General features: G+C 35.1%; 1 protein-coding gene across 5 annotated transcripts in view; it reads right to left on the reverse strand.

Moving 5' to 3' along the window:
- The window catches only part of LOC126974882 (sulfotransferase 1E1-like), a 63,432-nt gene that overhangs the window by 7,513 nt on the left and 42,554 nt on the right, over window positions 1-13,365 (reverse strand). The window contains exon 5 of one of the 5 annotated variants that reach the window (XM_050822582.1): window positions 1,331-1,505. The exons of 3 other annotated variants lie outside the window; for them this stretch is intronic. In XM_050822582.1, coding sequence (XP_050678539.1) covers window positions 1,331-1,505 — 175 coding nt within the window. Of the gene's footprint in view, window positions 1-1,330; window positions 1,506-12,529; window positions 13,229-13,365 lie in introns of those variants that run through there. One more of the 5 variants, XM_050822581.1, reaches the window with a different exon arrangement.

Consider the following 13,365-nt stretch of genomic DNA (forward strand, 5'->3'; position numbering starts at 1 on the left):
TTAACTTTTTATTTTATATTATTTTATATTTTAATGATTTTTGTTACCTATTTAATTTATTTTAGTATTTTAAGATTGTAATTAATACTCTAAATTTAAGGTGTATGTTTTTTATTGCTAATAAAGTGTTTTATATTTCTATTTCAAAATATATGGCATATAGAAAGAGTGATTTATTATTGTCATTTATCTTTTACGCCATACAGTTTGGTACAAGATACTGGTAATATTATGGATAGGTAGGTACTACAATATTTATTTGAAACAAATTTATCAGTGATACTAGTAACAAAAAGATCAGCATTAACTGTGTGTTCAGTGTCAGTCCGCGGCAGTAATTTACTATTTGGAACCAAAGAGTATATTCTGTCAACAAAGAAATTATTACGATATCTTTTGTTATTTTAAATATTTATAGTCTTTTGTTTTCAGTTGGTGGGAGCGTGATGACGAAAATGGATAAAATTGAATTGCGTGCTTTAAAAATTTCAGTACGGAATATATTACTGAAGATTTCGTTGCTCGATCTATTAATCGATCGTTAACCATGGATTTTTCATCCATGGTTAACGATCGAAAAAAAATTACAGTCTACAGATAATAATAATATTAACACACTTTTTACACAAATTATCTTGCCCCCAAATACAATGCAATACAGATCATCTATCAATCATACGATCTAATTTTTTATAATGTGATCAAAACAATTTATTATGTTTTTCAGTAGGATCCTCACTCTCTGGGATAAATGACACAAATAAAACTGAAAACTAAATTTTATGAACGATGCGGGACTCGGACCCGCAACCTCACGCGTTCCGTGCGAGCGCTCTTTCCAACTGAGCCAACCGTTGGAGTGACGTATCGCTTATAAAATCTTGTATGCTTTGTTCAACTCTCAGGTTGTGATTTCATTTACAGGATGTACAGTTGATAGCCTGCTCAACCCCAATATTTGTATATTAGGAAATTGACTTCAGATATCTTGCAAATCTAAGCAATTTGTTATGTTTTTAAAGTGATATGAAGTGACTGAACTGCTAAGTTGGAAAGAGCGCTCGCACAGAACCCAAGACGTTGCGGGTTAGAGTCCCGCATCGTTCAAAAAATTTTGTTTTCTTTGTGTAATTTGATCAATCTACAATATGCATGCATCAACTATCCTTTTTAAAGGCGCTTCAATGTTTAACAGAAGCGGTTTAGTTTAACTACACAGAAATCTTGCTTTTACCTTAAAGCTAAGTAATATATTTTAAGAGTAACCAGAGAAGTGAGAGTTTTATTTAACCTATATCAATATTAAAAAAGGATATTTTTAATCATTTACCTTATTGTTGTCGAGTAAAGTCGGAGGTAGTAGTGACAGAGGCAAATGAGTCTTGATAAAGCGGGGCGATGTAGTTGGCATTGTCACAATATCATTAAACAACAGAACTGCCTCTCTATATTTTTTTGCCAAATCATTTGACTCTCCTTCTATCACTTCTGCTATACTTTCTATTCTAAAAAAATATTAAAATATCATAATATATGTACCGTCCACTGTTTTTACAATAATGTGTCAATATATAATATATTTGCTCCCATATCTGCCACCAATAATGAGAAAGCGTTTTTTTGGTTTTCTTTAATTCAAAGAATATCGGAAACTCTCAATATTATTTCATAATCATTTCAGCTGGAGTCTTCCGACGTCTGTCGACTGCTGGAGAAAGGCCTCGGTCCTGCGCTGCAGTCATCCAACCTATTCCGGCGATCTTGACCAGATCGTCTGTCCATCTAGTTAGGGGCCTACTAACACTAAGTCTTCCGCTACGAGGTCGTCATTTGAGGACTTTACTGCCCCAACGGCCATCTGTCCGTCGAGCTATGTGCCCAGTGGGCAACTGGAACTTCAGTTTCGCAACCATCTGGTTGATGTCGGTGACTCTGGGTCTACTACGGATCTCCTCATTTGTGATTCGATCTCACAGGGAAACTCCAAGCATTGCCCTCTGAGCGACCATGAGCTTCCTCATAATCATCTCTAATCTGTGCATCTTCCTATGTTCCTTCATCTTCGCCTTTTTTAATCATATCTTTAACCTTCATATTCCGTCTGATCTCTTCACTTTTTTTGTATTCTCTTTGTTTTAAGAACGCTCATTGACATTTCTGTTCTAGCATACTACTATTCTGGTTCTTATTTGTGTCTTACGCGTCCACATTTGGCATCCATATGTGAGAGTAGATAGATAACAGGTTCTAAGAAAATCGACCAAAAGTTATCTATTTAATGATTTCTTTTAGTGACCAGAACTTTTGACAGCCTTTATTAAAACGTCGCTCGACCTCTATTCATAATATATTCAAGTGGCTTTCCGTTCAGATTTATGGTGTATATGTAGCTGCTAATTGTCAACAATTTTATTTTATTTTCATTCATTTTGAGACCTACTATTTTCTTTTCTATGTTTCAAGTAAGCATTAATCATTTTTCTAACCCTTTACTGTACGTAGTTTAAAAGAAAGAATATCGTCCGCTAATCTGAGGTGATTAAGTCGATCTGGAAAAGGTTAAAATTCCTTAGCGTTGCGTAGAGATGCGCGATATTAACTATAACTATATGTTTCCAGGAAAATACGACATAGGTTACCTTCAAAAAAAGCATGTACACTTTACTAAAAGGCTGGAAAACAATTTTTCTGACTTTGTTTTTATGTTTGTAGACTAGTTTTGTATGTGGTCAATTTCTTATGGTCTGTTTTCGTGTTCTTTCAGGCATTTATACTAATATGTATTAGTTCGTATGGTATAAGTAGTCCTTATCGTTTACTTGTAGCTACTAATTCTAGAAGAAACTCCATCTTCACGCACTCGTGGGGTGCGATAATAATGATGGTCAGTTACAGCCTCGTACCAATTTTCCCTCTGCCTCTGCTTGTATCATTAACGGGAATCCTTCACACAAGCGATAATTCCTCTAGTGACATGTCTCGAACAACACTTTACGCAGTAGGTACTTACTTTACGTTACCTACTAAGGATTTTCGAAGAATTTAATTACATAACTTAGTATCATTGCTTTGATTGATCAGATAAGAACGATTTGTTCATATCCGGCATCTTGATAGCAAAGCTTACCATAACATGCTAATACAAAATTTCAGTACGTACAGCGGTGAGTATATATGACCGTAATTGCCGCTGTGGCGATGTAGTGGTCCACGACAGAAATACTATTTTTTAACACTCCTTGTGATGACAAGGATGATGATTAAAAAGAGATTACACATGTACAGTAAGGTATATTTTATGACGCATTGTAATGTATAGTGTACGAGTATAATGTATATATTATTATTATTATCATTAATTTATCTTTGTCAATTTGACAATGCTGTAAAAATAAGATCAATTATCACTAAGGACACAGCCATTTGATAGGAAAGTATAATGTGAAATTCGGAAGAAAGTTACATTAGAATCATAGAAGAGATGAGAAAAAGTTAAGCAGGCAAAATGCTGTTTATATCAGTGTTTTACAATCTTATTTACTTCGCGCCCCATCACAGTTTCAAAAATTCTGGCGACCCCCTTGTCAGTCAGATAAATAATTTATAATTTAATTAATTAATTTATTTATTTATTTATCAAAGATACAATGTAACATTACAGATTAAATCTAAAGCGTTACAAAGATATTATCTAAAGAAAAAACAAACAATGAAAATTATAAACTAGTTATCTTATTTTATAGAGCTTACAGGCATCAAACTCTCAAATCTTTTCTTACATTCTTTGACCAAACATTCCATCGAGCTTGCAAATAGATCACACTGTGGTGCTACCTCAAGTACAGAGTTTAGAAGACAGATGGCTCGTATAACAGGCGTGTGCGCTTGAGTGCGTGCAGGTGGCTGCGCTAATAGTGCGTGTCGCCGCGCGCGTATGTACGAGGTCGGTACAAAGAAACGCAACAAACGTTGTAATAAGTATACGCAGTCCACTCTGCCCCGAATTATTTTGAGAACAAACTTAGTAAGAGCTACGTACCTACGTAACTGCAGTGAATCAAAGCTCAGATGTCCTTGTAAAAAGAGTGTTGGGTACATAAATGGATAGTATCCATATTGCCTCTTATACAAATGTCTAAGGAATTGTTTTTGGATTTGTTCGATCATAAAAGTATATTTGCTCTCATGTGGGTTCCAAACAACTGAGTTGCACTCGAGAATACTACGGACTAGCGCCGTATAAAGGATACGAAGTGCATGGTTCGTTAAATGAGATGCATTACGTAGAACAAATCCAAGCCGTCGGTAAGCAGCCTCAACAATAGTCTCCACATGTGAGTGAAACGTGAGTTTAGGATCGATTACAACCCCAAGATCTCGTACTTCCTGTACTCGCATCACCGGCACATCACCAATTAAATAATTGAACTCTTGCACGGCGGAGGAGCGTGAGAATGACATGAATTCACATTTCGACAGGTTAAAAAACAGCTTATTATCAACACTCCACTTGTAAACCCGATCTAAGTCGTTTTGTAGAGATAAGGAGTCCTCTGAGCTCTTTACTGCCTTGACCAACTTTAGATCATCAGCAAACAGTAACACCTCAGAATCCTGTATGACTTCTGGGAGATCATTTATGAATAGGATAAAGAGCAAAGGTCCCAAATTAGAACCCTGACTAATTCCAGAACGCGTTCTATAAGGATTAGATACAAACTCACCATATTTAACAAATTGATCTCTTTGAGATAGGTAACTTGCAAAAAGCTTTAACAGTTTTGGCGAGAAACCCATCATCCCCAATTTGTGAATCATGACGTCGTTATCAACCCGATCGAACGCCTTCTGGAAGTCCAGGTAGATGACGTCCACTTGGTTGCCTTGCTCTAATTCCCATGATACAAGATCCACAAGGTGGAGAAGGTTTGAGCTTACTGATCGTCGTGGGAGAAACCCGTGCTGCGTCTCAGTAACGAAGGGAATACACTGCGGTAAGATTATGTCGTACAAGGCACTCTCAAAAGATTTAGCTAAAGCTGAAAGAATTGCTGTTGGCCGATAGTTTTCCACCGCAGTCTTGGATCCCGTTTTGAGAATAGGAGTAACTCGAGATTTCTTCCATGCTGAGGGATAGTTACCTGTACCTACCTGTCTGTAAAACCAAATGAAAAATATAAGTGATTGGTTTAATCAAAATATCAACGCAACCACGAGTTACATATGCTGGTATTCCATCAGGTCCTGGCGAAGAAGCAGCCTTAAGGTTTTTGATAGAAGTACGGACGTGAGACTCCGAGAAGCATTGTATATTCACGTGCCTTGCATGGGAGTACGAATTGGCATTGGTACTCTGCCAGTCTAATCGCGGCTCCTGATCTACAAATACTGAACTGAAATGCTCCGCAAAAGCATTTGCACTATTGACTCCCTGATACTCCTTACCGGCTCGTGTGACTTTAATCTCCACACCACCTTTACTCCGCAAGGCGTTAACAAATGACCAGAACTGTTTTGGTTCTGTTAACAATTGTGTTGAAATTCTGTGTATATACACTGGCCTTCAAAAGTAAGTATCACACTTTTAAAATTGGGATAACGTTTTAAGTTCACAAGATATACTTTCGAAATAAAAAGGACTCCAAAGAGAATTTAATTTTATACATAAAAACTTTATAGTCGGTAACCTTCCTTTAAGAATTGGCTGAAAAAAAACTTCCAAAACAAAACCATTCCTTTTTCAAAGTGGACGTTTCCGAATTACAATTTTACCATTCACATTTTTCTTTCTGTTTTAAATTTTTTTCAAGATCGATGGGTCTTGTTTTAAAAATTTATGCTAAAAAGCACATAACATTTATTTATGATGCCTCTTTCAGTTGAAGAATGTGCTAGGATCATGGCTTTTCTGGAACTAGGTATCAGTATGCGTCGCACTGCAAGAATGGTGGGTGTGACGGTACGAACGGTCCAGAAGGTAAAGCGGAGGTACGAAGAGACTGGACACCATGTGAGGACACCTCGTAATGGCAGACCCAGGTGTACCAGTGCCCGAGAAAATCGTTATATTATTTCCACTGTGTTAAGAAATCGCCACCAAAATGCAGTTGAAGTCCAGCAACAGCTACTTCAGACCCGGAGGGACTACATTAGTGACAGTACAGTGAGAAGAAGACTTGCTGAAGCAAATTTGAAACCCCCAAGACCAGCGAGTGGCCCAAAATTCGAGAGACAGCATCGAGTAGCGAGACTGCGATACGCCCGTGAACACATGCAGTGGGATGAAGAAGAATGTTCAAGAATTTTGTTTGCAGATGAGTCCCTTTACACTTCTGATGGAAGGCAAAGTGTTTACAGGCGACCTGGTGAGCGATGCCTTCAAGCCTGCATCTCAGAAAGAGTCCAATACGGTGGAGGCAGTGTACATGTATGGGCTGGCATATCTTCAGAAGGTCGCACAGAGCTAGTAGCCATAGAAAATGGCACCCTCACTGGGCAAAGATATGCTCAAGAGATTCTCAATGAGTATGCAGGGCCGTATTTAGCAAATATGGGTGATGGATCCATGCTGATGCATGATAATGGCCACACACGGCTCATATCGTACAAGAGTATATTCAGGAGGTCGGTATCAGCGTGATGCATTGGCCATCAAGAAGTCCTGATCTCAACCCGATTGAACACGCCTGGGATGAGCTTGGGAGGCTTGTTAGAAATCGCAGACCACCACCTACTACCCTCAGGGCACTAAAGCAGGCCCTGGTAGAAGAATGGGAGAATATTCCCCAACATCGGCTCCGAAACCTAGTGTTCAGTATGCCAAAACGGCTCGAAGCTGTAATCAGAGCTCGAGGAGGCAATACCAGTTATTAAAAATTAAATAACATGTAATACATTTTAGTTGAATTTTTTTACACTAAACTAAAAATGTCTATTTTCATTGTTTTATCATTTTTAAGTTAAAAATGTTACTAATGTAAAATTTTATTTTCTAAGAATTAAAGCCTATAAAATTTGCAGCAAAACGTTTTTAATCTTAAATCTCTACCTTCTATAGTTAAGAAAATTCGTCGCAATTCTGAGAATATCCTATAAAAACATATATCACTAGTACTTTTCCATAATCTATGATAGAAAGCTTTCATTTTTATATCACAAATTATTGTGTTTGTGTAATAGACGGGATATACTCTATGACGTGCAGTTTTTCGCGATTTTTTAGATTTTTGATTTAAAAAGACTACCAACTAATGGCAAGGGATGCTCTAAAGTTCGATTAAAACTAAAGAGAGAAAAAATATACTTCAATTAGTTTAATTAATTAGTTAGTCGAAGCGAGAAGGATGGACTTGTTGAATTCTCAAAGTCAAATCGTGGTTCTATTTTTGAATTGTTAAAATCAAATCATTCATCCTTCTCGCTAAAATTGTGTTTTATTTTATTTTTATTTTATTTTATTAGGGTTGACAACAGCTTTATACAAAATAATCACTTATAGTTAAATACAAAAACATAGCCAATTATAGTCTACCACAGTTTACCTAATGGAAGGAACAGCAGTGTTTACAATAATAAAGAAAAAAATGAACAATGAATAACACACGATCAGAGAAATAAAAAATAAAAAAAGTATTTAAAAAAGTGCCTGCGTTGGTTGCATAATGGATTATATGTATAAGTCTGAAAAATGAATATAAATAAGAGAATTATTGTTCTTTCCTTCTACCTTGACTTTTTTCTTTTGCTGGCGACCGCCCAAGTAAGGCTTTGCGTTACCCCTAGTGGTCGCGACCCACAAATTGAAAAACACTGTTGAAGATAAATCAATTATTTGTCGTAACAATGAAAAAATATAGTCAGCTAATGCACTGGACATTCGAGTATGGATTAGAACGAAAAAGACTACGTTCTTAAATGACTTGACTAAAGTTACAGAAGATAAACTAAAATTGGTACTTACTCTAGAAATAGAAATCTTTTAGTGAGAGAGATCACTTGGGCTCTATCGTAGTTCAAGTCATTATTGATGAGCCAGACCAATTCTTGAAGCCATGTAGTACCTGAACATATATCAAGTCCGTGTCAAATGCTTATTTTACATTAACACTATGAAATTATATAAAGTATTTTTTTATGACAGTAAGGGACGAGACTAGCAGGACGTCCAGCTGATGGTAATTGATAAGCTCTGGCCATTACAATGCAGTGCCGCTTAGGATTCTTGATAAACCCAAAAATTCTAAGCGGCACTACAACTGCGCTCGTCACCTTGAGACGCAAGATGTTAAGTCTGATTTCTCAAGTAATTTCACTAGCTACGGCACCCTTCAGACCACAACACAGTAATGCTTACACATTAATAATTATTGCTCTTCTACTATGTCCTAGTAAGTAATTTTTAAACTTTTTAGTTTTTCAAGTCGGTTTTTTTAAACGTAGTTTTTTTTTACAAGTTCAGTTTTTAAAATTTAGGTAGGTACCCAAATTACCTAATTACTGTGTCATGTATAACCACTTTTTTACCATTTATTACTTTTTTACGTACAGCCTGCTTGAGCAGTGGAGCTACATTCACGATGACCTTGAAGTGAATGTTTAAATGGCGTACACCTGGTAGTAATAACTGAGTCCATCTGCGTTGAAGGTTGTCAGTGATCACAAATACTGATCGCATACATGTCACCACTGACCTCCACTATAGACAACAGCACTTGCTTTTGTGCCAGTTTGACATTCGCCATTTTGGCGCTGTTGGCCATGTAGCGAGAATCTGCAGTACTAAAACTAGTGATGACAACCTCAGCAAACTAGTGGGAAACTATTTACAAAAAAATTGTATCATTTATTAAGTTGATTCTTAAAGAATAAATAACATGGAAAACGAACGAAATTAATTCAAAATGCAGAAATACTTCAGAGTATTGTACCTTCTTTCGCAGCCATTTATATTGTTCGTCAAAATTAGTTCTCTGGACGCTCGCGAGTGGCGCACAAAAATTTGCTGTCTAACGCTTGGAACAGCATGTCCAGTGGTATTTATACAGGTCAGTACCTGTCCCCAATTAAGACTAGGCAATAATATAGGTACTTACCGCATTTAGGGAATGACGCAACGAAAATATCGTCCGCTCGCAGCTCTAAGTTGTAAATGCGCTCAGCAAATTTTTCGTAAAACTTTGGCATAAAGTATTTTTGAGGACCAATACGACTGAACCTCAAAACTATCCCACCTAAAAATAAATACTAAGTTATCATTTAATACAATTGATTGTTAAAATTATAAAAAATAAAGCAAAATCTTTTTTTTATTTGTTTTCTCAGACCCTAGACCTTATAACCTAGAGGTTTTATATTTCATCGTGTTGCTATTGATATATACTTTACTTACATCTTGGTCAAAATTACTTATCTCCGGCATCCATTTTAGAGTCTATGATTTGTGCCTTGGTATACCTACCTGTCCGTCAGACGCTTCACTCGTCCCACAAGTCTTGTGCAGGCATCAATTTTTCGATAATTGCAATGAGTTATAATGAAATAAAACAAGTTAATTTTAAACTAATCATTTATTTATAAAAAATTAGTCAAAGTCGTTTTGTGTTTAGTTTGGCCAAGTCAGTGACGAAAAAATATTTTTTCATCCTTTCTTTTGAAAATATTAGATTTTACGAGTGCACAAAACGAACCATTTTTATCAGAGACTTTGAGCAAGCTTATAGTAATGTTGAGGATAAAAAGGTTTCGTGGACACGTTATAAACTCTGTTTTTTTTTCATTAATAAAACAGTAGTATAACATGGACATTTTTAACAATTTTAGCAAATTTGAAGAAATTAATAAACGCACGAAAAACAAGACCTGTTTCCCGGCGCTTTTTTTTTTAATCTTACGACATTGATATTAGGCTCGGGCTCCAGACCTATTCAGAATTGAAATGAATTAATTTGGTAACATATTTTTTTTAATTCAATAACCTACCGTATTTTAAAATTTAATATCTTTTATGTCTTAAAAAAACAAATGAGGCTAATAAATTAAAGTAAATATTTAAAAATAACTAATTCTATCTTTGAACTTTTTATTGTGTTTAGCTCATTTTCTTTGCCTTAATATAGATACATTTATGAGTAGATCCTATTGTGCACTTGTGCACAGAAATCGATTTTGTGCAGCCTATATCGTGCACAAATAAGCAATTTCAGAGAATGAGAAATGAAAAATATTTTTTCTCCTCTATCCATTCGAAAAGGACGACTTTCTGCTGTAGCAGAGGGGTACATAGAAGATTCATTAAACAATATGTTATGTTTTTAAAGTGATAACCCTCACTTCTAGGATTAATACACAAATAAAATTTGAAAAACAAAATTTTATGGGGGATTCGAACCCACGACCTCCGGCGTTCCGTGCCGGTGCTCTAACCAACTGAGCTAACCGTTCCAGTACCGCCTCGTTATAAAATTCTGTTTGCTTTGTTCAACTCTCAGGTTGTGGCTTCATCTACAGGATGTACTTTACAGTTGATAACCTGCTCAACCACAATATTTGCATATTAGGAAATTGACTTGAGATGTCGTTCTTGCAAATCCAAACAATATGTTATGTTTTTAAAGTGATAACCCTCACTTCTAGGATAAATACACAAATAAAATTTGAAAAACAAAATTTTATGAACGATGCGGGATTCGAACCCACGACCTCCGGCGTTCCGTGCCGGTGCTCTAACCAACTGAGCTAACCGTTCGAGTACCACCTCGTTATAAAATTCTGTTTGCTTTGTTCAACTCTCAGGTTGTGGCTTCATCTTTCATTTTCATCTTCAGATTCATTAAATTGCAACCTTCAGTTAATCCATCCATTTCACCGTCTTCGCGCTCATTTACGATGAGCGCGATGAGCGCCACGTCACATTTTCTTCAAAATGAACCAGATTCGAACATTATTTCACACACACAGAATATAAAATCTACAACAATCTATATTCCTAATAAAACTGTAACAATAAATTTTTATAAGTGCGAAAATGTTTGAAATGTAAATATAAGTTTTTAGTTGATTTATTATTAGATACTATTCAATTTCAATTTAGTTGTTACTCTTTATTTTATTAAATAATAATATTACAATAAAATATGAGGCACTTTTTATTCACCTCATTCATCACCTCTCATAGTGGGTGATGAAAAGTAGAGTGTATCACTCGGGAGCAAAATATATTTTTGGCTCGTACGCGACGTACTTTGAATCCCTAGCTACGTTCAGGATTCTATCTCCTGTAGAAACTTTGCTCTAGATTCAAAAAAGCGTATAAATATTATGATACAATCTACTATTTCGTATCACCTGCTGAAAAATGACATATACTGTGACTAGTTATATCTATTTAAAGTTGGTCATTCAAAGCCTCTTAAAAACAGTGACATAATATTTTATTTAGGCTCTAGGAACTGAAATAATTTGTAATTGGAACACTAAAATAATAAAAGTGTTGATTGAAACCTGTCTAATATTGATACGCGAAAAAAACCACATATTCAAAAATCCCTGGAGACACTAAAATTTTATAGATTAAACCCAAAATGTTATCTCTCATTGACATGATTACACTTTTAGTTTTTTCAGCAAATAAAATGAAGGTTTCGACATTATTTTTTATAAAAATTATTACGCTCTTTTGGTTTACGCTGCACTCGTGACGTAAGACACTGCTTTATCCTCTTGTTACATAATCTATTATTTCTCCCTCCTGGGCGGAAACCGTCAACTTTCGTCCCGCTGCGCAAAGCGAAGTTGCCGCTGCCGCTATTTATGCTGCAGAAGAGGGCTATTCGCGCTATTTATAACCTAAGGAATCATTGAGAGCAAAATTCAAAGAAATTAACATCTTGACTGTTGCTTCTCAATATATTCTTGATAATGTAATGTATATTCATAGGCACATAAGTGAATTTGCTAGAAACTGTTGTAACCATAATGTTAACACCAGGAACAGACTTAAGCTTATAATACCTACTACTCGGTTAAATAGAGTTAGCAAGTCTTTTGTGGGGCGATGTATATGCTTTTATAACAGGATCCCAGAAAATGTTCAAAACAAAAGAATTACTTATATATTGATTATACACTCATGAGAATAATTGTACGTGTTGTATTTATATACTATCAAAATGGATTAATGCTCACCAAACCTTGTTTCCCTGAAATAGTAATATGAATAACCAAAATGACCATTCTAAGTAGCTTTAGTGTAATCAAATTATCCAACATGGATGCAAAAATTGTCGCACTAAAATTTTTGAAATTAAAATCTAAAGTTGGTTAGATTAGGTTATGTTAGAACAGTTAAAACAACGTACGTACAAACTGCGTACGACGAATTGTAGTCGTTTCCCTTTATTTCCTACCCTTAAAAATGGCGCTTATACACAAGTTAATTTATTTACCTTAAACATTTGTTGTAATAAAAAAATAATATTGAGAGTGAAATATTTATTTGGCTATGTTATAATAAAATTATATTCAAATACATAAAATAATAAACAAGTAACATGTGTTTGGAATACGCAATATTATATTTGATATTCAAAAAAGAAATATTATCAAGCGTTAACATTTTTGCCTCGTTAAAACTAAAACTAAATTCAAAGTTGTGAAATTAAATATTGGTAGCACCTATTTAGCGATAATATGAAATATTTGGTCTGAATTTAACTTTAAATGTGTTAAGGTATAACCCCCTTATTCATAATAGTCTGCTAACTTAAAGCATTGCTAATTCTCACTCTGTCTTCTTCTATTGACCTAATAATCATAAACGAATGAGAAAAAACACTCCTTAGCGGCTGTTTAAAGTTAGCGGACCATTATGAATAAGGGGGTCAATCCTTATGGTATAGAATAATAAGGAAAATAGGTTCATTTCTACAATACTTTATGAAACACAATCTATTCTGGCAGGTATTTCGTTTTTTTTTGGTAGTAACATAGGTACTTTACTAGTAGGCGTTTAAACACAAGCCGTATGTAATTTACAATTGAATAAGAAATTGCGTAAATATTCAGACATTCTAAGTTTTAGTTAGTTTTGGTTTTTGTAATAATATTATATATCTTCAACTTTCCATGTTTGGAAAGCGCAGGTCCGTGTTTTGTAGATTTTCACTGATCCAACGATCTGCTTCTAAAGTCATTTCAGGATCAAAGTGGTCTCGCCAAGACCCGGACTTGCCTGGAGAAAATGAAAAAAATATAAAAGGGTGAGTAAGAAAATTAATAAATAAATAATATTAATATATAATATATGAATTATACTGATACATAATTCATTATTTGATTGAATATGGCCAAATACCCATAGCCATACGT

The sequence above is a fragment of the Leptidea sinapis genome, chromosome 34 (genome assembly GCF_905404315.1).
Source record: "Leptidea sinapis chromosome 34, ilLepSina1.1, whole genome shotgun sequence".
In the NCBI taxonomy this organism is placed as follows: Eukaryota; Metazoa; Arthropoda; class Insecta; order Lepidoptera; family Pieridae; genus Leptidea; species Leptidea sinapis.